Source organism: Pagrus pagrus (assembly GCF_965226575.1).
Source record: "Pagrus pagrus genome assembly, chromosome: 11".
NCBI classification, from domain to species: Eukaryota; Metazoa; Chordata; class Actinopteri; order Spariformes; family Sparidae; genus Pagrus; species Pagrus pagrus.
Genome location: NC_140195.1, coordinates 26927955 through 26955450, shown reverse-complemented (window position 1 = coordinate 26955450; position 27496 = coordinate 26927955). Strand labels below are relative to the sequence as shown.

The window sequence follows — 27496 nt, the reverse complement described above, 5'->3', positions numbered from 1 at the left end:
AAACTTTTTTTCAGCTACATGACTCGTGCAACACAACTTAGCAAGGACTATTTTTCTTCCAAGGCTGCCTTGTTCATCCTGAGCTGCAACCACCCATGAGCAGTGCTCTGAGGACTAGAACAAGTTCATCTTTGTCAAGTCTAACCGAGGACAGCTTCCCATACCATCACGGGGAAAAACTGCCTTTTGAGAGAATATCTCTGAGTTTGTGATGAGCAACAAAAACACACCCCACACACACACACACACACACACACACACACACATACACACAGAGTCAGTGGTGCTGTTCAGGGATTGTATTTGTTGGAACTTCAAGGTAACCAGCCAGTCAATCATCACATCAGCAAGTGCACTTCGCTTATAAGTCATCACATTCACAGTTTTATGGCAAGAGTAAACTGGTGCATGACAGATTCTCTCAGATTGTGCTCTGTTCGCTATTTCACAGGTCTGACTAAAGGAACATTCCCACAAAAAATGGCTGGAGATGTGACTAGCTGTGTTCATACACAGCAGCGTCCGCGTGTTATATCCCTTTGAAAGAACAAGCTATGTGTTGTTGTGTATTTTCCAGAAGAAAAAAAAGAAATTAAAAGGCAAAACATATATTTTGTGCAGCGTGTCGTCGAGCCAGTAGGAAGAAAAAAACACAAAGGGTGTGATCGAGTTTTTTGGCAAGTCACATCTTCTCGCCAATTATGGCTTAAATCACACACTGCCACACAGGGGAGCATTAAAATGAAAACCCTGTAATCCACGGCTGCAATCACGGCCGAACAGAAAAAATAAAATGTGGCAGAGGCGCAATGGCGCAGATTTAAGGCTTGAATAAAAGAGGAAGTCACTTATAAAGATACAGCTTTTAACACATTACAGATTCTCACACAGATATTGCACTTTTTCAAAGCATGACTACAGGCGCACAAAAGCAATGATTCCAGACGGGGCCTGACTGGGCCTGTCTGACAATATTCTTCAGCAAGATGAAACATTATATAAAAAGAAATCTGGAGGAGACGAGATGAAATTACAGCTAGTTCCATGCCAGCTTGTCTGGACATGCACTGAAAGTGTGCAAGCTTTTGGCGCAAGACTGGAACTAATATCCTGACTCTGGGACAAGACTTTTTCATGGAAATGATGACTTTTGTTATTAGAAAGTTATTTTCGTATTCTCAGGGATAACTAGCTATGTCAGGTCCATTTTAATCCCAGCATGCAATGTTTCTAATTCATCCAGGCTGGACTGGTGCCTTGAAAAGAATAGTCCGGAGTACGGGATGAGACTTTGAGAAGACAGTTTAGACTATTTTAGGTAATTATTGCCAATTGACTTATTCTTTCATTAAACCTTCTGGGACATTTTTAGGAATTCATGAAGATAGAAACATTAAGCGTTGATCTTTTTACTTCAACAAAAGCTACAGCACAGAGTTGTCTTTACATGTATTCCTTATAATTCTTTTTCCTTAACAATATCCCCCAGCTACATAAAATGAGGCAGTGCAGTTTACTCTGGGTACTGGAACTGGGTGTTAGAAAGATACTGGTTTACCAATGCACCTGCAGATTTGACTGTTTCAAGTGAGATTTGGGGCATTTTGGATGATTTTACCTCTTCTTTCAAGAATGAATGGACCGAGTACAGAACTCCACTGATTTAGCATTACACTCATTACACATTGTGAGACTTGTGATGGAATACAGTTATACACAGTTAAAATATCAATTTAGCTTTGATATGAAAGGAATCTTGTCAACAAGTGCTGTAAATGCTGTATTAATTTTTACATTAAGAATTAAATTCAATGGTTTTGGAGATTTGTGGTTAAAATCTGCATTTGGAGAAATGAGTGGGATAAGTAATGACAGATTATTAAGTATTAAGAATTTCAACAAAGGGAAAAAAACAGAAACTTTCCTGTTTTAAACAACCGTTGTGACCATTCAAATATAGATTTCTGAGTTTGCAAAGTGCACCTGAATGCACCATGAAGTCTCTGTCAAAAGTGCGGTAATGACTCTCGATCAAGATGTATAACTGTATCGGAAGATCGATTTGAATCGGAAAATTGATCTTTTAGACGCCGGCCTCAGTAAGGTCCCTTCTTTCTAACTACACACCTCCTAATTGTTTTCATTTTCAAACTTGTATTCTTCTGTCTCAACTGACGCCGATTCAAGTGACATCACTTGAGGACATTAATTGAGCAAAAAGACACTTTGTACACCTTTTTTCACGTATGCCGTAGTTCTCCCCAACACCTGTAAGCAGACTTTAATGTGCAAAGTCGATGGAATTCCCTTTAAAACTTACTTTAAAACTTGATGAAGACGTTTGTTAAACCTGGTATTTTTACAGTACAGGCCATTAATAAACATTTTCCTACATTAACCTCCGTATTATTTACCATAATTTCCGTCGTATTTGCTGAACAAGGCCCTGCAGTGGAGATGACTGTAGGTGGATTGACCCCTCGGCTGCCTGCATTCACCCTAACAAGGAGAGCTCTGACGAGGAGCAGTGCTGGGCTGGACCCGGCCCTGACCACAGCTATGTGGTTGTTTGTTCAGCCTACCTGCCCAGAGCTAAATACAGACAGTGATAGAGGAGGGGTGGCAACAAGCTTTTACTGGAAGTAAGCAGTGACTGCGAGTTTCCCTGGGAATTATTCTCAGATATACATTTAAGATAGTGTCAGCGAGCGCTTTAGATAAGACAGGCCCAGGGAACAGGGATATTATAATATTTGAACAGTCCAGAAGATTTCATATTTGGCATGAGTTCATGTGCAAAAGCCAAGACAGCAAGTAACTTTCCATGCAAACACAAATAAAAGACATAACCCCTCCCTTCATTCAAATGAATCTCATTTTCACAAAATCATGAGCCCAAAGCCTCACTGCCACTCACGTTTCCACAACAATAAATACGTAACGCACTGACATACATAAATAAACGCCATCCAGCTATTATTGTTCTGTAGGTGCTTTGATTGAATCTGCTGTGTCTAGTTTCACAGTCAGCACATTCACCTGTATGCCCGTGCAAGAGGAGAACCTGCTCCTCCCACCTCTGACTTTCATTTATGGCTCATTGGTTCTCAAAAAAAAAAAAACAAGCCATGGGAGAACCTTCACTGTAGTGGGCACCTCAGGGTTGCTGATAAGGCTTATCACACTGACTCAATGACCACATGTGACAGACAACGAAACTGAAAGAGCGATTTGCTAAATTTGACAAAGCTGTTTGTAGATGAGAAATTTTTCAGGGGAATAAAAAATAAATAACTGAATGTGTCACCTGCAATTTCAAACAACCTGCATCTGCACTGTTCTGCTAAACTTCAAAACAATACAGCGTTTTCACACTGGAACGCAAACTGACAGATATGACATATGCTTGGATTTCAGCACAAACTTCTGTCAGAAGAAATGTGTTTCCATTTTGAAAGTTCCACTCACTGAAACCAGAAAATCGAGTTTTTTTTGGGAAAGTCAGCGCTTGTGATGGACCACTCACAACAGGGATGAAAGTTATACAAGAGTCCATGGCAACTGGAAAGTGCAAAATGATCCATCACTAACAAAAAGTCTGAAGAGAATGTGAAAGAAAAGCATCATCCATCCATGGTGCTGATGTCTGTCCTCTGTTCTCCTCCCTCATCGAGTCCTGAGGTACTCTGGTGTGGAGTAGTTGAAGAGCAGGAAATCCATTCGATACAGGTTGAACAGTTTCTTCTGGTAGAAAGGACTGATGTGCTTAAAGTAGCGTGCTGCCATGTTGCCATCAGTCCTGGTGCTCTTACCAGATGTTGGAAACTGAAGTGTTCCCTCCACTCCAGCCAACCTGAGCACAGCCTGAGCGTCTGGCTCCAGAGTCTCATACTTCCCCACTACATCATAGTGGATGAGGCAGGGGTGGCAGAGGGAGTGCACCCGCTCCCAGTGCTCATTCAAAGGCTCCTCCCGTTGGGTCCGAGGGTCCACCAGGTACTGGACGAACTCATGGAAAGAAACGTCATTCCCTTTCTCCAGTGCTTCGGGCTCCGGGTTGGCCCGGTGCCGGCGGATGATCTTGGTTCCATAGCGTTTGTGGAAAGCCGTGTTGTAGCTGCGGGTGAACTTGTTCCGGTAGGCGGACACCAGGCGCTCGAAGGGCTCCCGCACGAAGATGAACTTGAGGTAGCTGCGGAGGCGGTGGTTGATCTCAGGGACTGAGAACTCGTTCAGTGTGTGGAGGTTACCTGCCACGTGGGCCTCGTTTGCAGGGATGGACAGGGGGTCGGTGTAGCGGCCGTCACTCTTGAGGACCATGAGGACGCGCTTCCAGTTGGTGCAGGCTACCTGGAAGTGATAACAGAGAGGAAGATTTTCACATTCATACAGTGCTTTTAAAGACTGCAACAAACTTGCATCTCAACAATCTAAACTATAAATACGTTAATACAATTTTAAAACTACTTGCAGCACAACATTTTTTGTCTTTATTTGTTTGCTTTTCTCTAATTTATTGCAATTGCTGCTTGTTTCTTTTTTCTTATTATGATTTTTTAGTCTAGAACAGGGGTTTTTAAACTCTGGGCACCCAAAGACAACTGCATGAACACCCCCATCCACCTCCTTGTCAACAGGAACTGCAGTGTTGGCATGGATTCAGTGAGTTGGTGCTATGGGCTACAACTTGAGCCCTATTTCTTTTTTGTGTCCTGTATTTGTTTGCATTTTTGGCAAGTTGGTCCCATTAAAGGTATGCCGAATTAGTTATTCAAAGTTCCTGTTTACAACGTATCCATGGATGTACAGACAACGATTACTAGATTACTTTCATACTGACGAAAACTTAAAAACATGATGATTCTCAGGCAAGTTCCGGAGTAACAAAAAGCCTCTTTCTATATGATTTCTAAGCAGAATTATGGACATTTAATTACTATGGACTTCTGGGATAATGATCATGTCACGTCACAGGTAAAAGCCTATTAACACAGAATAATCTGAATTTGGAAAGACAGTTTTTGATCCACATCAGCTTGCTTGTCTTTCCCTCCATGCCCCCCCTCTCTACTCTTCCTCTTGGGAGGCACACCTCACAGTTTGAAAACCTCTGGTCTACAATTTTAACCACTCTACTTAATCTCATGGTAACCAACCTTGGGCACATAGCAGTAAATAAGGCTGTGTTTATCATCCACAATGAGGTGTTTGAGATCCTCTGGCGAAAGCACCTGCCGCTTCCTCATGTGGCTCAGACACGTCTGCTCCAACAGCTCCCTGCGGCCTTGGAGGGACCTCTGAGCTGCCAACAGCTCCAGCTGCTTGTAGAGATGTGACCAGGACGATGCATGGGGCCAATGACAGACAGCCCGGATGGGTGATTGAGGAAGAGAAGAGGCAGAAGGAGGAAAAACCTTTAAAACTATTGTTAGAGGCAAATTGTGTATCCAGAGCAATTCCTGTAAACAGTGTTATTGTACAAGAGTGAAACAACAGTTTCATAATCACAAGATTTAGTTTTATTAGTTTCAAACAAGTTGATTTCTCTTTTTTCTGTTTTAAAAAAAATCATCATTATTTATTTGGAGCTAGTCTTGAGGGAATTATCCGCCTCTCTAAATGCGTCACTATGTTCACCAGCTCCTTTCTAACTGTGTCTGTTTGCCATTTGGTGTTGAGAATGTACAAATGCTGAAAACAGCTGCCAATTGCAGCCAAAACGTAAACCAGAACAGGAAATTCGCAGCCAGACAACTAAACAACATTCTGAAACAGATTCAGATAATAATTCTCTGTAAGGTCATCGCTACGAGCGACCGCTTTCACACACATTCTCATTCGTTATATAAATGTTACAGGTGTCACAATTTTGCTTTTACATCAAAAATCTTCAAAACAAGCCTTCTGACAGGGGAGTCATGGTGCGTTCATGTGCACCTCATAAAAAATGTAAACGAAACGTCAGGGCATAAAAGTTTAACAATAGCATAGCCGTCGGTGCTGAAAATTTAATTGAATTTGGAGAATTATTATTGTGACATCCTTAATAAATATTGATTACAATTGTTATTATTCATCAGAACACTTTTACTGTACAGCCTCAGAATTGAGCATCAGACCAATGTGTTCAATGAGACAGTATGTAACAGCCAGAGAAGTATTTACAGAACAAGTTTCAAAGGGAATTAACTTCAGTCAGCTACCCAGTCAGGATTTATACCTTAACCAGGAGTACTGATATTGATTAATTTTACTCGTATGACAAACATACAAAAAAAAAGTGTTTTAGCTACACCAGAAACTTCTTTAAGCCAAGTACTCACTCAACACTGAATAATGCAGATTTCAGGATCAAGTCAATCATTACAAAGTTGGCAAAGCCTCTTAGAGTCTGATAAATATATGTTTTATATTTGTGTGTTTGTGTTCTCACCTGGTCTCCATTGTAGAGGGTCTGCAGTGGACTTCTCCTGCTTTTCCCTGGTGTGCTGTCTGTCTTCAAACCAGTTTCTATAATTAGAAAAATCAAATCAAATCACTATTTAATAGAGGAGTTCTATTTTTCTTGATTTTCCATCATTCCAGTGCATTTCTCACTTTTTCACAGGATTTGTGCAAATAACATCTCATTACATGTTACATGTGTTATGTCAACATAAGCACACGTGTGTTGAATGTTCACTGTGGGTGCTTTGTGGACTTTGTCACCACTGATTTAAGTCCGTCCACATGACTTCTATTTTTTCAGCAGCCTATACCTGCAGGTCACAAATTCAGGTTCTCAAATGAGAAACACCTTTTTACAATTTGTCGTGTATTCGCACAGAGGTTTAAATAACATTATAAAGATAACCATACAGCTTTAATGGGAAGGTCAGCCAGAGCCAACTTTCCTACCCCCTCTGCTTCTGCCTTTGTCATGACGTGTTGCCTCTGCTTTCTCTGCTTTCACTTATAGATTCCATGGGAACAGTGTGTTCTTCCAAACTCTCTCTGTGACTCTTATATAAGTTACACCACTCCTCTCTTAGTCTCTTATTGCTCTAGCTGCAATTATGTTTGTTATTCATACACAGCAAATTAACTGGAGGACAAAACAAATCAGATTTGGGGACCACCCAGTTCCAATTTCCTAACATAACACCGATCCAGGATGAATGCAACACTGATTAGTTAGTGGGTTACACCAATACTGGGCTGCATAACATGTAATGATGGACCTGCCGACAGCTCTGCTGGTTTGAGGAAAGTATCTGGATAGGGACCTTGTTATCGTCTCTCCTCCCTCCTCCAGTCTTTATAAACACATCTGTCTTCCCCTTCAATGCCCCACTCCCATCCCCCTACTGCCCAGCTCCCACCCCAGCCTGATGGCAGTCAGTGTTTGGGTCTGCAGCTAATGTAACTGAGCGACAAAAGTGATTTGTTTTGCACATGTGGCTAAACAATGCCTAGGGTAGCTTTACATCTTGCACAATAGTGGAATGTGATGGAGGTGGAAAGAGGAGGGGAATGTGCTTCATGTAAATTAGCATGGGGGAATCAGCTTGAGAGAGGACCTATGGAATGACAAGAAAATTCCAGATACATATGGAAAGTATATCACTTGGCAATAAAAAAGAAGATGGGGGTTATGCTCTGTAAGTATGGAATCCAGAAGGACAAAGAGTCTGTTTCTTTTCTTTCTGCCAAATTCACATTAAGCAACTTTCAGTACAGAACTGTTTTGAAATGGCACCCAAATTTAATAAATCGCTCTGTCAGCTGGGGACTCGTATCTCATGGGAAAAAAAAAGTAAACCACAGATGTTTACAAGCTCTTGTTCAAGGTTAAAATCAAACTCTAAATCATAACTGCTTCCTGCTATTTTGAGGAATCAGAAAACAAAAAAGAGAACAATTTCAGTACTGGTGTCTTTGCAGATATAGTGAAATATGTAGTATAAGAGGAAGTAAGACAGACTGTGTGATGCAGTCTCTGTCTGTCCCTCCTCTCTGCCTCAGCCCACATGAACCATCAAAATCCTCGACTTCCTCTGGACGAATCTGCCACATCATCTGAACACACAGATAGACATCTAAATCTTGTTGGACCATGTTGAAAGCTTTACTAGGTAGATACAATTCACATCTCAGGCCATGTGTGGATACAGAACAGACATGCATTTCATACGTTTTTATATGCAATTTTAATGTATATGATAAATACATACACCGACACACACACATATATATATATATATATATACATGATAAAGTGTTTTGAGCAGCACTCAAGAGAATCAAAGTTACAGTGCATTCCCATTAGGATGACATGTTGAAAGAAAGGAGAACGAATGGTTTAAAGAGGTCACAAAAACAGCAAACTGCATCCCAGAGGTTGAAAACTTAAAAGCTCATCATGCACATATCAGGCAATCTTCCAAGTAAAGCTGAATATAATGTATGAGGTGCCAAAGCTCTCAGTCAACAGCGCCGCAGCTCACATTTTAAGCAGCTAAGCCTTCTGCAAACTCAGGACGCTTCCTCAGGAAGCTAGAAAGTAGGTCAAAAGACACTTGTGGAGGCCCTACTCATATTAATGGTTTATTATCTGTATTGTATAAACACTTGTAAACACTTCATGATGGAGAGGAAATGCGTAAGTATTTCATCCATTCTGATATATCGAGGCTGACACAGTTAAGAGGAGTGTATATGTCAAATACAGCAAATAATTAAGGCAGCAGTCCTGTTTTGAGTCCTACGACCTGAATGTAAGTTAGTAATATCACTAGTTTAAGGTCAGAAAAGACTGTGTGGTAATAATATTCAAATGTATGTTTTTTTTGGTGTATAAATCACCTGCAACTAAGATTCACTGTGTGTTCATTTGCTTAGAATGAGCTTTTATATCTACAGAGGGAGTGGGTGCCCCTCCATGGAGTCAACCATGTCGCAGCCTTCATAGGTTTTTCTACATGCTTGGAAGCGAAGGGTGAGACGAGGAGTATTCATTGGTTGCAGTTTGCAAACTCACTGCTAGATGCCACTAAATCTTTTATTCTTGAGCTCTCTTTGGCTGTACCTACTAGCTGCCATTAGCTAGTTAGCTCAGTGCAGTTATTGGCCTTTCTACTGTAGTTGAATGGACTCTGTCTGGACTGCAGTCTCGGATCATTGAATTAGTCAGCCTTAGAGACAGACATCTGCCAGGTTAAAGACAGGGGACACACATAGAGGTGATTTACACCGATCAGGACTATGACTCCAGGGACAAGAAGACACGGCAGGAGGGGACAGGAGAGACATGAAGTGGCAGAGGTGTGAGAGAGAGTCAGCAGCAGGCAGAAACAGCGTGTAGAGCTGGAATATTTTCAAATCTTACTGATGATTGTGGGAAGACAATCCAAGACTATATTTTGGATTCTTTATTTTTTTTGTGTTAAGTTTGAATCAAGTGTGTTTTACAGTGAGTTACCATGGCAATTATTCTCATCTTAGTTAGGTGAAAGAGTGAAACTTAAATTCAGACGTGTACAGTTGTATTTTTCTGTTTAAAAAGAAAACATAGATGGAATTAAGAAATGTACAATATGTTTTTTTTTTTCAGCTGATACCAATAACCAATAATTATCTGCTTCTCATGGCAGATACTGAAAAATACAAATAATTTCACATTTCTGCACTTTAAAAAGAAGTTCATAACCTGTAGTTTAAAGTACTGCTTAAAGTATTGAAGAATGCAACCACTGCTACTTGATTTACTTCATGCATACACTTTCCCTAATGCTTTAAAACTGGAAAAAAGCAGGTGACGAAATGTGCATATTATTAGCTTTTAAAATTCCCCTGGTGCTGCCCTGGTTTAACCAGCACATGTCAAAGTTGCAGGTCAAAGTTACATCCAACGACCAACCGTATCTTTTCTAAAGAAAAGGGAAGTCATGTAATAGGTCCTTTCCAAACGGTGGCAGCCATTGCAGCATCAGTCTGTTATAGGTATAGACTTTTTTTTAGCAACATCACTCTAGAGATGGCAACGATGGTCTGTCGAGCCATCAAATCACAGCATTGGACTTTATTGAAAGATCTAAGCAGCAATGTGATGGAATTCCATCCAATATTGCTGATTAACAAATTGTCTAAACTAAGATGGCGACCATTATACAGCAACTCTGTGCAAAAGCCTCACCAGTTAACATTATTGTAGACTCTATGATTGTGAGAATGATTGTGATATCAATTGTGAGTCATCTAGACAAAACCAACATTGATTGATTGACAGATTTATTTCTACATTGTTAACTGTATAAACTGTACAATTATGTCCAGCTTAAGTCATTCTATTGGTCATTTCTCTAAAATTTTAAGAATCTAAAGGTCTCTATGTATACTGGCACCACAACCCAACCTAGAGGATTTAAAATGTTAAACTCAGGACTGCTTTTCTAACCCTTTAAACGGCATTAAAGCTTCTACCTGCACACACAGAGTCAATGTTTTCTCTGTTAAATGGAAAAGTAAACGTCAGAGTCTACTCCACTCTTATCATCATAAACCACATCTTTTCTGTGTTGTATCGCATGCACCAGAAAACCACCACTTCCCCTCAGATCCAGGAAGTGACACAATACAGGCAGTTGAAGCAGAAGAGGTTTATTACACACACAAACAGGCACATGTTGAACGTGGGTCTGTCTGGTTTGTCAGGCGTTTGAAGCTTTGCTGATGTTATATTTCCTAGCAAACAAGGTTCCATTAAGCCTGTAAACTGGTCTGAATCATCATAAACAGAGAGCACTATCCTATGACTAATCAGTTGACAGGAAGTTAGTGACAAAGTATGTAAAACGTATACTAAGATGCTTTCAGAGTGTGTGTGGGCCCCGATTTATTAAAACACTTTGGATAATTTAATGATTGTTTCAATTAATAAAAAATCTCTTCCGTCCTCTGCTGGCAAATGAGCTTCTCTTTTTTGAAAAACCTCTTCCTCTCTGTGATGTTGATAAATAGTACAAAGGATTCTGTGGCATCGATAATGTAAATGTTTACCTAAAGAGGTAAAATTACACTTAATTGCTCTTGAAATAAAGGTCTGTCTTTATGAGGGTCACGTACTGGAAGTTTCCATTGGCTGAAAGAAAACCACAATGTAATTTGATCAAGGTATAAAAAAGTCTGAAAGTGACTGGAAGAGAAAATAGGACGTCACAAATGAAAACAGCTGAAGGCAGGAGTAGACAAGGGGGTTATCAGGAGGAACAGGCTGCCAGACTTTCTGTGTTTGGTCTGAGCATAGCTTGACTCAAAGGTGTCACACCATCCACATGCTATGAGCTGCAGATGGTGGTAATTAGCCCAACAAGCTGAGGTGACTTTACGATCACTTTTATCCTTTGTAGTGGGGCAGGAAGTCCTTATGTTCACTTGCACAGTTCTTTCAAATCAGAAATGCTACAGAAACAATCCTGTAACAGATGTAAGGATTAAATTACTACATCAACCAGCATATTTTTCACTTCAGAAAGTTGCACCTCGTAAAATATGAGTTCAGTTTGACCCCCTTGAGCAGTTTGAGCAAAACGCTTTAGTTTGATGGACTATGAGTTCACTCGTATTAGACACGAGGGCTGAGAGGCTCCCCTCAATTAGTGAGGCCCTAACAAGTTTGGGTTATTATTCAGCGCTGTGTAATTACAGTGTGCATGTTAGGGCCAGAAAGTGGCCAAAGGGGATAAAGCAACCCCTGTACTTGTAGTACTTATACTAGAGCTGTATACTTTTATTTATATCAGCCGATATATCACTATATCTAACTATAAAACAAGGAATCTGTCTGTCTCTCTCTGTCTGTCTATATTATTTGCATATCTTGAGAGCTGTTTATCTCATCTACTTCACACTTAGCAGGTGTGTTGCTGGGACCGAAAGTAGTGCAGCATCGGATAGGGTGCAATTTTGACAAGTAACATGCTCAATATTAATACATTTTGAATAAACAGTGAATGCCACTAGGGCAGGTGCGACGCGTGAACGTAATTGATTACGTAAATACGTCAATTTATGTAACGTGCGTTGACGCGGAGGATGTAAGATGGCTGCACCTATTCAGAGCATGGAATCCACCGAAGAGCAAGCTGAAGCGAAAAAACCTTGCCCACTATCATCTAAAGTAAAATGGCTCAAACTAACATTGGAAACTATTGTTACAGTCTGAGTGTTGTTACTATCAGTAAATCCTTTCAGTTATTTTCCTTACTCCACACTGATGGAAAAATATGACTCCTGTTGAAGTAAAGTATTTAAGTAAAACTACTGATTATCCAGTTCAGGGAAAGTCTTGCTACATGCTGCAAATTATTTCATCCATGTATGTATAGTTTAATCAATACAAAAATAATGGCTTCAGCGCTCTAGCTTCATGGTTCTGCAAAAAGACAGCTAAGCTCACACATTTTCCCTCTCACGTGATCTCACGGGGAAGCACATAAACCAAACAGATAAGATAAGCGTGGTGCAACAACTTGTTGTAGTAAAGCTTTGCAGTGAAAAGAAAAGGCAGAAGGTTAGACAGGTCTGGATGAGTGGGTAGACACGGTCAACACAGATTTTCTCTTTTTCAGTGAGAACTGGAGGTGAGATTTTAAGTTTCTGTCAACAGTGGCATGCTAGCTGACATTAGCCTCAAGGGCTAGAATGTTAATTGCCTGCTTGGCAGCACCGTCAGCTGCCATCGAGATGCCTCTCTCATGGGTCGTTGTGGTTGGGCTCAAAAAGTCCCAAAGTAATCATCCAGATTTTAAATCGTTAGTTTAATTTCTCAAAAGCTGCTAGCAGCAATAATACAGACCAACAAATCAGCTCCTTTTGAACAACCCCTTTTGCTCACTACATGTTCAAGTTCAACTTTATTTGTCCCCGAAGGACAAATGGTTTTGCAGCAGACAGTTCAACAAAAAAGAAACAACAAACATGAAATTATATAGGCTCATAATATACATTGTCTATTTCTGTTAAATTCTGTTAGATTCCCTTGAGCTTTAAAATTCCCTAGTTGTTGATTCATAACCATAAACCATGAATGAACCATAAAAGTGAAAAAGACTGAAAGCAACACAATGTAAGTACCATTCCCAGATCATCAAATACGGACAGTCTGGGTTGGCAGCTCAGGTCCGATGCCAACCGAAAGCGTCTGTAAACATTTATACTGGATTCAGTGTTTCGCATTAATTAACGAGACTCTGGCGGCCTGCCATAGTCAAAGTTGCTACATCATACAATACTTTGTATGTATCTCATAAATAACATGACCATAAATGAGAAATTTTGGAGACTATAAAATGTAGAAAATAACAATGGCACAGAACGTTGGAGATCTTTTAGTCATTGTGACAAGCAAAAAACAGTCTGGGATCAATATGAGATTATGATGTAGTAACTTTGACTATGGCAGGCCGCCAGAGTCTCGTTAATTAATGCGAAACACTGAATCCAGTATAAATGTTTACTGCCTGGGAGTGTTTGTCTTCTGTCGGTAATGATCAGCATTTAAAATCCTTCATTATCCTTCGACATTTCTGTCCTAATTTAAGTATCTATAGTACATGTGATGTGTCTGTTGATGAAAGAAAAGTATGGTAGTGTCAGTTTGTTTCCCTGAAATGGAATGAGTTTAACTTCTCGTAAGAGTGTAAGCACTTGCTGTCTATCTGAAGCTGCAGTAGTTGTAGTTTGCTGATTCCAAAACTAACAAACTAAACTATACCTGAAACCACAGAGAGGCCACAAAGCACAGTAGAAGCCATGGACAGATCACAGCTAACCTGCAACAGCAAACATGAACAATCAACGCTACTGTTTTACAATAGAACAAGTAAGCTCGGAGGCACAGTCCAACCATGACCAGGAAGCACTGAAACCACAATAACATCTTCAACTACTTCAGACACCAGCCTCCAGCTCTTGTCTTTGCATAAAAATCCACTTCACCCTTAGTGTTTCATCTTTTTAAATCAGTCCTTAATGTTATTCTTTTAAAAAGACGGAAGCCAGAAGGCCTAATGATTTACAAGATAAGGCATGTTAGTGATATTAACAAATCGACTTTTGATACACTCCAAAGAGTGAGGCAACAAATGGCCAGCGGGTGTAGCATGTGGTGTACAGCACTCTCTAAAGAGCCGTCAGCATTGTGGGGGACCCTACAGGTATCATAACCTTCTTTGTTTGTTTCACAGCAGCCGCCCTGTGGTTCAATTACAGGATCGCACTGTATGAATATGGATGGGTGTGTATGTGGACGAACAGTGTGTCTGTGGGTAAATGCGTGTTCATTGACAATGATTACAGTGTGTGTTACGGTGTGTGTGTGTGTGTGTGTGTACAGTAGGATTAGGTAAAAAATGACAATGTGAATTGTGCACTGACTCTGTGTGTGGGCAAGGCACATCAGAGCAGGCCTTGATGTTGTCTGTTTACAGTTGTGAGGTGGAATCCATCACTGACAGAAAGACCAGCCGAGTGTATTCTGCTTTGAGAACATGAGTGGCGAGCTTCAAAAACCCATCACCTATCTGGAGGGGTTTGTTTTTCAAATCCAGCTCAGATTTGTTCAGTATAGTAACAACAGTTTTAACCGCTGTATGGTACACAACGCACACACAATACACAACAGCTGCATGGTTTAAAGATATGTTACTCAGGTGCCTGTGGGCATTTCAGCTTGATCAGACAATTTGCTATTGTTTGCCATAGCTGGGAAATAGAGAGAAGAGTTTTCCCACCCTTCAGTATGTGAAGACGTGTACAATTGCCGAGCAAATGGAGTGGAAAAGTTGGAGAGGGTGAATGTAGAGCAAACAGCACCATGAACACAGAATATGTTCATGGCTTAGAAATACCAAGAGCAGACCAGAGACACAAGTCCTGGGTCTGCTCAAGGTCAACATATGTCAGCTCAGTTTGGTTTCTATGCCATGCGATATCATAGCCATGTCATATTCACAATAACAAGTAAAACAAAACCATATGCTTAATGTAATGGTTGATTAAAGAGTTGCATGTTGTTCTTATGTTATCTCATGTTTTTATCAAAATTTAAAGACTTAAGGGGAATTCTGGTATCTATAAACCTGGGCTATGTTGGTGTGTAAATGATTCATACTTACATACTACTGAGACTTTGAATCAGTCCAGCACATCGCCTCAGTCAACAGCCGCTACGCAGCTTCAATGGCTGCAATGTAATCCTTTGGGGCAACTCCGACCGTCAGAGTTACCTCGACTAAAGGTGCTTGTTTTTACCACTGACAGGCTGAGGTTGTTATTTTAAGTGTCTGACAACATTACGGAAACATTCCTATGTGGATAGAAATTTTTGTTAAATAATAAGATTAGAGATATAAGATTTAAGGAGGACTCACTCTGAAATCTCTCAAGGTGAGTTGTTACAATTGTCATGTTGATTGTGAAAATCAGTTCAATATTCAGCCACGACTTTGGAAATAAATTCTTGCTGGCAGTTCCTCTAGGTAAACTATAACCCTGACTCAAATTTCCACTGTAGTATTTCTGCAACAACTCACACCTCACAAGGTTTCAGAGCGAGACTTTTTCGTGAGCGTGACTTGTGTTTCTAGCACAAAACATAGCTTACTTTTAAAAAAACAACTTGCAACTCCCCTTTAAGTCTGGTTTTGGTGTTGATAGAAAAGGCTTCCTGTGTCAAACAGTTGGGCTGAAGACTTGTCAAACTAGCACAAATGTGGATTTCACTTATTCTGTGAATGCTGACAAGTTCACTCCCCTTTATGACAAGTGCACACACTGCACACCATCCCTCTACACTGAGCCAGTGTACTTGGCATGAAAGATACACTCAAACCACACACACAATGCCACTGCGGCACAGCAGTGCTGAGTCAATGCCACCACATAAAAGAGAGTCTGAGAGGGAAGAAAACTGGGTGTTCATCTCTATTTTTGTTCAAATTATGATGCATCTAATAAGAAAGGCGGACTGGAAATAGCACATGTCAGGGAAATTTCCTCAGTACGTCAAAAATGTTTTCACACTGGCTTGGGAAAATCAAATAATTAAGTACCAATGAAAGCACTGCTGATGGAAATGCAGGACATTTGAATTTTATCGTTAATAAATAAAGACAAAAACTTGGAAAAGCTGAAGGCGAAAAGGGTCAATCAAAACGAATCCCTTTTCCAATACAGAAGCTCTCAAAACCCAATATTTCTGTGCCCAGATTTGATTTGAGGGGTAGTGATTACAGGGTTGAATTCTTCTTGCCAATTAGTTACAACTAGGTCAAAAGCATGCTGCACAAAGCAAAGAAAATGATCTAAAATCATGACTTTAAATGCATACATAAGCAAATCCTGCTGAGATGCTGGCCAATCCTTCACTGGCCAAAATGACTAATACAACCCATATCCTTTAAAACTCACATTAAGCAAATCTCTTCATGCTGCTCAGGGCTTTGACTAATGGTCATTTTCTTCATCAGTGAATATGTTGAGTATTTCTTTGTTTACTTTAAAGGGACTTGGGGCAGTATCAAGAAATAAAAGTCAATAGTGACACGACGGCCGTTGCGGCCGTTAGGGTAACTGCAGGCATCAGACAAGTAGCGCGCATGAACTCTTCACAGCAGTGCAGCTGATGCCTTATCCCATACACACACGAAGCAGCCGGGAAGCCGGCTCGCTGTGTGTAGCGACACACAAGTGCGCCGATTTACCGTTACGGTTGATGCAGTCTGACAGGCACAGGCGAAAGCAAAGGCGGCATAGTGAGGGACAGAAATATCGTCTCTGATACGGGATTGCTGTGTGTTAGTGGCTAATGTTGCTACATAGACACAAACAAACCGTTAGACTGTGGCTACAGCCAGCTGCTAACGTCACCTCCCGGATAACAGGTTGGGCTTTCGGTCCCATATATAAAGGGACATATTTCTAACTATTCGGTTTCAGACTAAAGGACCATGGAAAATGCGCAGTCTGTAACTATTAAGTGTTACACAGCGGTGGACTAAGTTACATGTTTGCAGCTAACGCTACTTTGCACGTTAGGACACTCTGAGTCCTCGGTGATCTCATATGATTTTCAAATCAAGCTCTAAACATGACCTGCAATGTTTTCTTACCTGGTTACTAGTAAATGAGCCATGTCAGCATTTGTTTTCAGTCCCAATTCAAGTTGAAGCTGCCTCCATGAGCCGAACGCGTATCCAAGGCCGGATTAACCATATGGGCAACTGGGCAATTGCCCAGGGGCCAACGACCTCTAAAGGGCCCAGGGCAGTGAGGGCACAAGCAAAATATCTGGTTATCTCTCGCTTATATATGTTAAACTGTCTGCCGGAGCCGTTGCGCTGCACAGAGACCCTGCCCCTGTCTGTGACTGTGACCGTGAGCTGAGACCCTCTTCTCATTGGTCAGGCCGTATGAGGCGGATCAAAGGTGACGCCAATCAACGTGCACTGAGCGGCTTGCGTGACGTCAAACGCCGCTACACAACTCAAAAAATGCAGACATGGAGAAGCTAAGTGGGAGCGCTAAACGGAAATTAAAAAAGGAGAAGGACATCAGAAACGCAGAAAATTTAAAGTATATGCCGAAAATAGGTAATTTCTTCACTCCAGTTAACGTTACCAACTGTTCTGCTAAGGCAGCTTCCGTCAACGAGGACAGCTCAGCTAGCCAGGACATTTCTTCACTGCCGGCGCTAGCTAATGTTCACAGCCCGGACTCGGAGAGCGAAGAGCCCCCGGCAGCATCTTCAACCGACAGCCCGGATTCTGCTGCGAGTGCGACCGTTGAGGGAAGCGGTGATGGGTCTCGAGTCTCACCGCCATCTGAGCCGCTCGTCGAGTCTGCGAGCAGCCCCTGTACCTCAACGCCTCTACTCCCTGGGGATCCTGCACTGTGGGGGCCCGTTACGGAGCAGCTCCGGGAAGAGGCGATCTACCGAGGGCCTGCAGCTTTCCAGAACCGGGCTACCAAGTATCCTGCATCAGTAAGGGAGTCCGGACTTGGGAGTAGGACACGCTCCCTCACCAACGACTTGCTTCATTGCCGTCTCCCAAACAACCAAATTGTGCCAAGGGAATGGCTTCTTTACTCGCCATCAACTGGATCGGTTTATTGCTATGCCTGCAAACTCCTGTCATCCCAAAAGCATACATTTATCAGCGGATTCTGTGATTGGAAACATCCAGAGAGGATTAGTGATCACGAAAAGAGTGCAGAACATAGACAAAACATGCTTTCTTTATTGCACAGGTCTCAATACGCAAGCAGAGTGGACGCTTCTCTTGCCCGACAGTGTGAGGCAGAACAGCAGTACTGGAAAGAAGTCCTTAGACGTGTGGTTGCTGTTATTAAATTTTTGGGAGCGAGAGGACTGCCATTTCGAGGCGACAACGAACTGCTGGGCTCCGCGCACAATGGGAACTATTTGGGACTGCTTGAACTGATAGCGGAGTTTGACCCCTTTTTAAAGGAGCACCTTGAGAAGCATGGCAATAAGGGTAGAGGTAAGCCATCTTACCTGTCCTCAACTGTGTGTGAAGAATTTATTTCATTAATGGGTGACAAAACTAAGCAAGTGATAGCAGAGGAAATCAGACACGCTCAATATTTCTCTGTAATCGTTGATTCAACACCAGATTTAGCACACGTAGATCAGCTCACATTTGTTTTTCGTTTTGTCAGTGCAGATGGCAGAGTAGTGGAAAGATTCATCGGGTTTGAGCCCATCCACAGCCACACAGGTGTAAGCCTAGCTGAATCTGTGATTGAAATGGTGCGAGGCTTGGGGTTAGACTTGTCAAACTGTCGTGGCCAAAGTTACGATAATGCTAGCAACATGTCTGGCAAATACAGCGGGCTCCAGGCACACTTGAAAAAACAAAACCCACTAATTCATTATACACCGTGTGCTGCCCATTCGCTGAACCTCGTAGGTGTTAACTGCATTGATAATTGCTGTGAGGAGGTTAACTCTTTTTTTGAACTGCTGCAGTCTCTGTATACATTTTGCAGCGCATCAACACATCGCTGGAATACAGTTTTCCATAACAGCGAACATTACATTAGATACACTCTAAAATCCCTAAGCACCACTCGATGGAGTTGCAGAGCAGACTCCACAAAAGCTCTCAATGAAAATTACGGGGCAATTAGAGATACATTAGCCAAACTAGCTTCAGACTGTGATGAGAAAACACAAACTAAACTCGAAGCTGCTGCATTGGTCGCAAAACTTGATAAACTGGAGACAGTAATAATGACTATGTTGTGGGACCGGGTACTGCATAGATTTAAGGCAACAAGTGACCAACTCCAAAAAAGCGATATGGATTTAGCTACTGCTCTTGGCCTTTTGCGGTCACTGCATTCATATGTTGGCACTCTACGAGAACAGTTTGCAGAGCTCGAAGAATCAGCACGAGCTGTCAGTGCTACACAAAACTACCAGTCTGACACTCGACGCGTGAGAAAAAGAAAGAAATTTGCAGACGAGTCTGGTGATGACAGCGAAGTAGCTTTTACTGATAGTAGTCAGAGATTTAAGGTTGAAACATATTATGTCATCATTGACAGACTTTGTTCGTGCCTATCCAAGCGCATCGAAGCCTACACACATGTGTGTGACCTCTTTGGAGTTTTATTTGAGAGGGACTGTGATGATTGTGATGTGCGTGAAAGAGCTGCCAAGCTAAGCTCCACTTATCCGACAGATCTGGATGCTTCCTTGTCAGACGAACTTATTCAGTTCAAGCACTTTGTGCAGAATGAGACTTCACCTGTACAGCTGCTGCAAGCTCTTGAGAGACATGGACTTAAGACAACATTTCCGAATGTTTATGTTGCACTAAGACTGTTTTTAACCTTGCCTGTGTCTAACTGTGAGGGTGAGAGGTCTTTTTCTGTTTTGAAACGAGTTAAAAATGAGCTGAGGACCACAATGTCACAGACAAGGCTCTCTGCACTTTCTCTCTTGGCCATCGAACATGAACTTGTTAGTGGCCTTGATTTTGAAGATATTGTACACCAGTTTGCACATTCAAAGTCAAGAAAAAAGCCAGTGTAAGATGTGTTTGCCAAATGAAATCAAGCATTTCAAATTTAAACATGCACTTCCCCATTATTTAGGATTAAAACTGTGTATGTTGCCAGATTATGTAGCATTTCTTTTTGTCTTGTCTAATTGAGAGGAATTGACAGATTTCCAAATGTTTATGTTGCACTAAAATGGCTAACCCTTGCCTGTCCTGTTGAATTCTGAGGTGACAGGTTGTTTTCTGTTTTAAAATAAGTTAAAATGAGTTTAGGACCAAAATGTTTATTTGAACAGATGATACTGCATTTTATTGATTTTTTTCCTTGTGGTGGCTCCATGAAAATGCTGTAAATTGTTTATTGTTGTTGAGAGAAATCTGGCAGATTTCACAATGTTTATATTGCACTATAACTTGATTGTCCTGTTGAATTCTGAGGTGACAGGGTGATTTCTGTCTTAAATGAGCTGAGGACCATAGCAGATTATGGATTTTTGTTTGTGTCTTGTCTGTGGACTTCCTCTGTGATGGCTCCATCAATGCAATACATCTGTGTTGGGAATAAGTGTTGTTAAATAAATACTGGATGCTTTGAAAGTGGTTGCTTTTTTTGTTGTTGTGAAAATGGAGGACACTTCCCTCCCTCTCTATGTAGTGGGTAAATTTTGCCAGATTATACTGATGCTGATGTGTTTTGTTTTCATAACATCATATGCGAGTGAGTGGCCTTGACAAGAGGACATAGTGGTGCATTTGTAGCTCTATGAGCATTTGCACATCTGTACATCAACATACACTTGATGACAGTTAGATATTGAAGTATTGAGTACATTTACTGTATATTACTGTAATTTATTCTGTATTTTGCCAGATTATAGTGATCCTGGGGTCGTGATGATGGGGCCCTTGAATATTGTTGCCCAGGGTACAGCAAAGTGTTAATCTGGCCCTGCGCGTATCCGATGTGTATTCGGGTGCCAGCCCGGCTTTGGTCGTAATTTCATTTCGACTAACGACATGCCGCTGATAAAACCTTCGTTTTCTTCTTAGTATGACTTTTTAGTGGACTTTGTGTGGTGGTGTGTCGTTTGCTGGCCGTAGCAGAATCCATAACTTCCCAAACACTAGTTTGGGTCCACTAGGCTTGTCTTCTTCGCATATCCAAGTCGAAAGCCGTCGAGGATACGCATTCAGCGTCATCTTATGTCATGTCCACAATACTGCACGGGAAATTCGGACACCGAATTGCAGTACATTATGCAGCACACAGCCTGTTCAAGGCAATGGAGAGATACGTGGGTGGGCTCATTCTTTTTGGTTTTGAACGCTTCATCACCCGTTAGCATTAAGAAACTTAAAATGCATGTTTATTTTTTCACAAATCCTGTCCCAAGTTCCTTTAATTTAATTGTTAGACCAGTGCTTTTCAGTCCTGTTCCTGGGGGCTTCCTGTCCTGCATGTTTTAGATGTTTCCCTGCTCCAACACACCTGATTCAAATGAACAGGTCGTTATCAGGCTTCAGCAGAGCTTCATGGCGAGCTGATCATTTGAATCAGGTGTGTTGCCGCAGGAAAACAACTAAAACATGCAGGGCAGGGGGCTCCTAGTAACAGGATTGAAAAACACTGGTTCAGACTATAAAACATCAGCTTCAAGCAAGTCCAGGGTGACATCTTCAAATGTTTTGTCCTAACAACAGTCCTAAATCTGAAGATATTCAGTTTATTATCACACAGGACTAAGAAAACCTTTCAAATATTCACATTTGAGAGTCACATTAGGTGACTTAAATGACTAATCATTTATGAAAATACTGTAGTTATTTTCCTTTCAGTTCGACAATCCAGTATGCCTGCTGCCATTGCAGTTTTTTAGGTAGTTTCAAGACACAGCTCTAACTGGAGACACAAATGATCTGTGAAATTTTCAACATACGCCTTGATAAATGACACATCAAGTCCACCAGTTCATGGTAGCACATGCTACAGACACACGGGAAGAGACAAGCTACAAAGAATTTTGTTTGGTTACTGCAATATCACATTTTCTCTATTGAGCTAACATAACTGCATAGTATCTTAGTTACTCAAAATGTAAGGTGACTTAAAATGGCAACCATATTTTCAGTTCAACCAAAAGCTGCTGCCTAACCACTTTTAAAAGTTAGTGTTGAGCCCTATTAGTGGAAGTAGTTTTTGAAAGGGGATTTACATATGCAGTCAGACAAAATGTTGCTATGCTACAACCTATTTTTAGTCATACATGTGTGTCACATCTTGAAAACCAAAGATAACCTTTAAACAAAACTTGAGAGTGATGTATCTCACGGCCAACCTCCAGTGTTTAAAATTATACTATCCCGCCCACAAAGGAACTGAAAAATAAATTGGAAAGAAGGTGAAATAGCTGTAAAACTCAAATAAACAAATTAACAGTTAATAGAACAACAAATCTAGTGTGACTTAAGTAATGAGTTTATAATAGTACATTGGATAGTGCTCATATTTCTTTCCTGAGTGCCAAACCCAGGGTGTTGGCTCAGGAAGGCAGACAATGGAAGCACAACAATAATATGCACTGAGCTTCCTGTCCGGTATTCAACAGCAGGCTTAATTGGGAGATGTGGTTCTGTAAGACAAGTGGACCAGAAACATGAGGGTATTTTAAAATGACATCTAGTATGCCTGTGTTTAACTTACTGTATAAGTACCAGACATTCTTCATACTAAATGGTTTTCTGTAGCATTCATCTGTCTGGAGAGGGAGAGCTTGACAGAGCTTAGTGAGCAGTGAGGGTTTTATAAAAGCAATGAAAAGAGGAGAAACAGATCGGAAGAGGCAAGAAGAATGAAGGAACAGAGGAAAGATAGATATAGTCATATAGTGGACAAAACATGGTACAAAAACTTACACAATAAGCTTTCATAAGGGATTCACAGGTAAGAGTGTGTAAAATATAAGCCATACAACTGGGACAGTTAGCGCAGTACCACAGTAATATAATGCCAACCACAGAGTTAAGCTCATTACCATCAGTACCACTTTCTGCTCTTTAGTCTCAATCATACACCCAGCTCTCCATCAACAGTAAGGCACCATTACTAGATGAAAACTCACATTTCTCATCCTCAATATTCTGGTGTTCAGTGAACATCAAACCTCCAACACCTCAAGAAACAAAAGCACTTGGACCATGCTAACTGTTATTGTCTGAGCACACCTGTGTGTGCAGATGTTCCTACTGTACAGAAATTTGGCAATTGAACACCTCATGAAAATACACTTTAATAACTACCGTTTTTTCACACCTGACCACTGTCATTCAGTTTGAATAATCATCTAGTTTGGGGTGTGACATCACATCATCATGGTGAAGAGCCTATGAGTTGTCAACGAGTGGTAAATATGAGGTACTGATGTCAAGTCTGCAATTTTAAGGTCCTCTCAAAAAACATCTTGGGGTTTTGAATGTCTTTTTGCTGAATAGGGGTGGGATTTACAGATTAACACACCACACTATACTATCATGACATTTTCTGATATCCCTGCCCACTTTATCCAATCAGGACAGACCTCCATAAAGAGGCGGTCCTGTCAGCTTGCAGAAAACACAGAGAGCAGGATCCTCCTGTTCTGGTACCTAAACCAGCAATGGTGGAACAGGGAAAACTACCAATTTTGGCGCTTTAGGTGACGGCTTACACTACCAAACAGGCCAAGTGATGAAAAATGCTTGACGAAAAGAGAGAGGCAAAAAGAGCTGCCTTGAAAAAAAGATAAGTTGTGCAAGAGCAGTGACGTAGAGAGGGGGGAGGGGATTGCTACCTGCAAAACGGACAGGAAGTTAGCTAAAACGCTCACAGCAGCTATCAAACCTCAATAAAGTCAGCCTATTTTTTGAGCCCCAGTACTTGGCAGATCAGTTTAGAGCGCAGAAATTCATGCCGGTGCCAGGATATTTGAGAGCTATTCACTCCGGATTCAGAAGCATCTCAGTTTCACCCAGTGTTGGCAGTAAGATGGCAGTTAGCTCACCTCTGAGCCCCTGCTCTTTACCACAGGGGTTTCACTCAGGGACCATCAATAAAGTATTGTTTGAATGACACAAAACTAATTTACTTCCAATACCTTCATGCTGACCTCCCCATATTAGTGGAAGTTATGATCAGAAATGTGAACTATATTGGTCTCATATAGCACCCATTTTGATTGTTAATGTGAAATCAATTTATGTAATGTATATATTTGAATATAAAATAATTGCTTTTTTTTTTTTCAATAGACCTTATTTCAGACAAAAACCCACTGGCTTTGATAAGAGGGAACCGGAAGTGCAAAACTGCTACTTATTTCTGGGTTTTAGGATTCTGCGACACTCAACTAGAAAGCTCTTTTCCTTTTTCTCTTTAATTTTTCCATCAGGCTCTGAGCCATTTTGTTTGATTTAAAAAAAAATAGATTCAGGAGAGTAAGAGGTACGAAAGACTGCACAATTTGCAACTGAGTTTTCAGTTTTTTTATGTTGAATGCCAACATAAACACAGTCTTCATTGTTCATCTTTGTGTTCCATCTTGGTATAACATTTAAATCCCTGATGGATGCTTTCTCTGTCAAATTGCGATTTTTTTACTTAAGCACACATCACTCTCATTTGTCTCAAAAAGATAAGAACAAACATATTAGACATACCTTTTCAATATTTTAAGTAATAAAACATACATCCTGTAACATATGGTTGCATACTTCTCTAGATTGTTCTAGTTAGGGAATACTGGCTGCTCTCTTCTCTCCTGTTTCACTTCACTGTGCTCCTGATAGAAACACAGCAGAAGTGAGAAATGACAAGGATTGAAAACGACCGGGAGAGAACTAAACAAGACATTTGGTGTTGCTTTTCATACTGTCTCTGACGAGATACGCAGTAATTAAGGACGCCCTGTGCTTCGTTGACATCCTGTGAATTAGTCCTCTCTAATGTGGCTCCAACATGCTCTTCATGTGGTCTGCATGTCTACTGGTGGGGCTGTAAAAGCAGACAAGTCTAAACAGGACAGACAGTAAAGGGTACATACACCTAGCTGGTAGAGGAGGGGTCAGTGGGAGTGGTGAAGTGTGCTGCTTGTAGGTTTGGCTACATGTGGTTTGTGTGTCTGCCACTGACAGTTACGCACATATTCAACGTTTGGTGGTCTATAAAAGTTGATTTATTGCTGAGGGTTTGAACTGTTCCATCACGGGTGTGCGCTGCAGACGATTCAGGAGAGGTTATGGGTGTAACGATGCTTTTTAATGTTCTACTATATCAATCATCTTTTATTTACTATGACAACATACGACAAGTGCAGACGCTCTGTATGCGCCTTAACGTGTGCAGAGTTCACCTCACTACTTTTCCATTTCATCAAAAACCCACATATATTGATCCAGCTCCTGTTGCTCTACAGTATCACAAAAACCTGGGCACTCCTCTCTGCACCTCCTCCTCCCTTCTTTACCATCCACATGGAAAACACATCGTTTTTCATCAAATGCTCTGCCCATGTGCCATTTTGCTTCGGCATGTACATCAAATCAATCATCTAAAGCTTTTCTTTCACTCTCTGACTCCTCTCCCCAGGAGTCTGCACTCCCCTGGGGCCAGATCTGTCTTGCAATGTCCAGAGTAGGCTCAGCGCAGGCAACAAAAGGAGAGGAGAGGTAAGAGGAGGAGAGGAGGCTAAAGCCCAGGAATGCAGGGGGTCTGTGGGAGGGGGGGTTTCAAAACATTACAGAGTTCACAGTCAGCTTATTCATACTTCACTTCAGTCGCATTTGGTTCCGTCTCTCTGCACATGCCCTTTGTTTCACATGCGCACACTAACACACAGGTGTGTCGGTGTTTCTGTATTAAAAAATGGTCTTTAAGATACACAATTCTCGCAAAACCCACACAGCCCTGTTTAACAGATGAATGCTGCATTAAAAGTGCATGCAAGACCACCACACTCCATTATCCACTCGTTATTACTTCTACATTGTATGTATAGACGTGTAACAACTATTTTTTCGATAACCCCAATGTGCGATTTTCACTGCAATTATCATTACATTAAATGTCAATTAAACACAACACATTGGAACATAAATGTCGTCTTGCTAACGTCAATACAATGCGGACAATGCGTTTATCACAAACGATATAGTTTTACTTTCCTTATGTCCCGTTCACTGTTAAGTCTAAGGCAAATAAATAACATTAAATTAAATAACATTGCAGTACGGTCTTTGTACTTCTTTGTGTCACAGAGCATGAGTGGGCTCTTACCTGGCTTGGTGATGCTCTGGAAGTACAGCACGAGAACGAAGAGCGAGCCGAGGCACGTCGCCAGAAACAGGCGTCCTCCTCTGGGCATCCTCATCCTGAAGCCCGGCTCTTCTGGCGGAGCCCCCGACCCCTCGTTACTGCCTCGACGCGGTTCATGCGAAACGAAGAATTAGGAGCCTATTCATTAATTGTTGGGAATTTAAAAAAATAGAATAAAAGAAAATAAAAACCCACAGCCCATCCAGGAGTAACGTTAGCTGGGTTGTGGAACGACAGAGCAACAAGCCGGTGATTTTAACGTGAGTGGGACTTAAATTCAGTACCGCCCGCTCTGGTCTCTGCCGGCTTTTTAGATTACGTTAACTTAATATTAATGACAAATTAAGCAAGGTGACTTTAAATTAAGCCTTAAATAACGTTTCGTTGATGTGATAAGCCCTAAAGCAAATGAAAAGTTATGAATAAACTGTTTCTCTCCTCCTAGACTCGAGTTGTGACTCAAACTAATGGTGTCTGGAGTTTCGAAGCTACACAAACTTCTTCTTCTTCTTCTCCTTCTTCTTCTTCTTCTTCTTCTCCGCCAAACATGGACGGGGCACCATGCCATGACGTCACGCCCACCCCTCTATCGCGCCCTCTCCCCGATTCTCAGCCTGCTGTGCTGCCTTCATGCGGCGCCGGAAATTTTGACTCTACACCCGGTAAGTCGAGTTTTATAACGCGATGTAAGCTCGGCTGTCCGTTATGTAGACAGCGTGTCGTACATGCAGGATGTGTCATCACTTTTTGGCTCAAATATAAATAGATAAACTCAACATTTAGCAGGTCAAATCAAAAATAGCAAGCGCGGGGTGTATTTCCATTTAGCCACATGACTGTCGACCTGTGATGGTCGGGCTTACGAGGAGCACTTTAAGGCTCTATTAAAGTCGCTCACAGGGATTTCGACACTAACTGACTTGAGGTACACCATGTCCGGTCTCATGCGACAACTGACAGTTAAATGACGCTGGCTGTGAGACGTTACATGAAATAAAATACATTGAAATTGAAAAAAAGAAAAAAAAGTAAAAAAAAAAAAAAAAAACTTTAGTTACACAATACACTAATTTGAATAACT

At 41.2% G+C, this 27496-nt stretch overlaps 1 protein-coding gene across 2 annotated transcripts; it reads right to left on the bottom strand.

Annotated features, from left to right (window-relative positions):
• Window positions 1-284: 284 nt before the first annotated feature.
• Window positions 285-26923, bottom strand: LOC311264889 (carbohydrate sulfotransferase 11-like). 2 transcript variants are annotated; one of them, XM_084366073.1, is made up of 4 exons: window positions 26377-26923; window positions 6434-6510; window positions 5157-5321; window positions 285-4350 (listed from the first exon to the last, which is right to left on the bottom strand). In XM_084366073.1, exons 1-4 carry the CDS (start codon window positions 26468-26470, stop codon window positions 3667-3669), a joined length of 1020 nt encoding a protein of 339 aa, XP_084222199.1. In that variant the 5' UTR covers window positions 26471-26923; the 3' UTR covers window positions 285-3666. The 2 variants fall into 2 exon arrangements, with proteins under 2 accessions (XP_084222199.1, XP_084222200.1); XM_084366074.1 differs by having other exon boundaries at window positions 5157-5318.
• Between the last annotated feature and the right edge of the window lie 573 nt (window positions 26924-27496).

Bases quoted from the DNA above. Each gene is read 5' to 3' on its own strand.
- LOC311264889 (XM_084366073.1), bottom strand. From the start codon at position 26,470: ATGAGGATGCCCAGAGGAGGACGCCTGTTTCTGGCGACGTGCCTCGGC. The intron at 5,322-6,433 runs GTGAGAACACAA...CATCTCTACAAG, and splicing joins CCCTCTACAATGGAGACCAG to CAGCTGGAGCTGTTGGCAGC. The intron at 4,351-5,156 runs GTTGGTTACCAT...TATCACTTCCAG, and splicing joins TTTACTGCTATGTGCCCAAG to GTAGCCTGCACCAACTGGAA.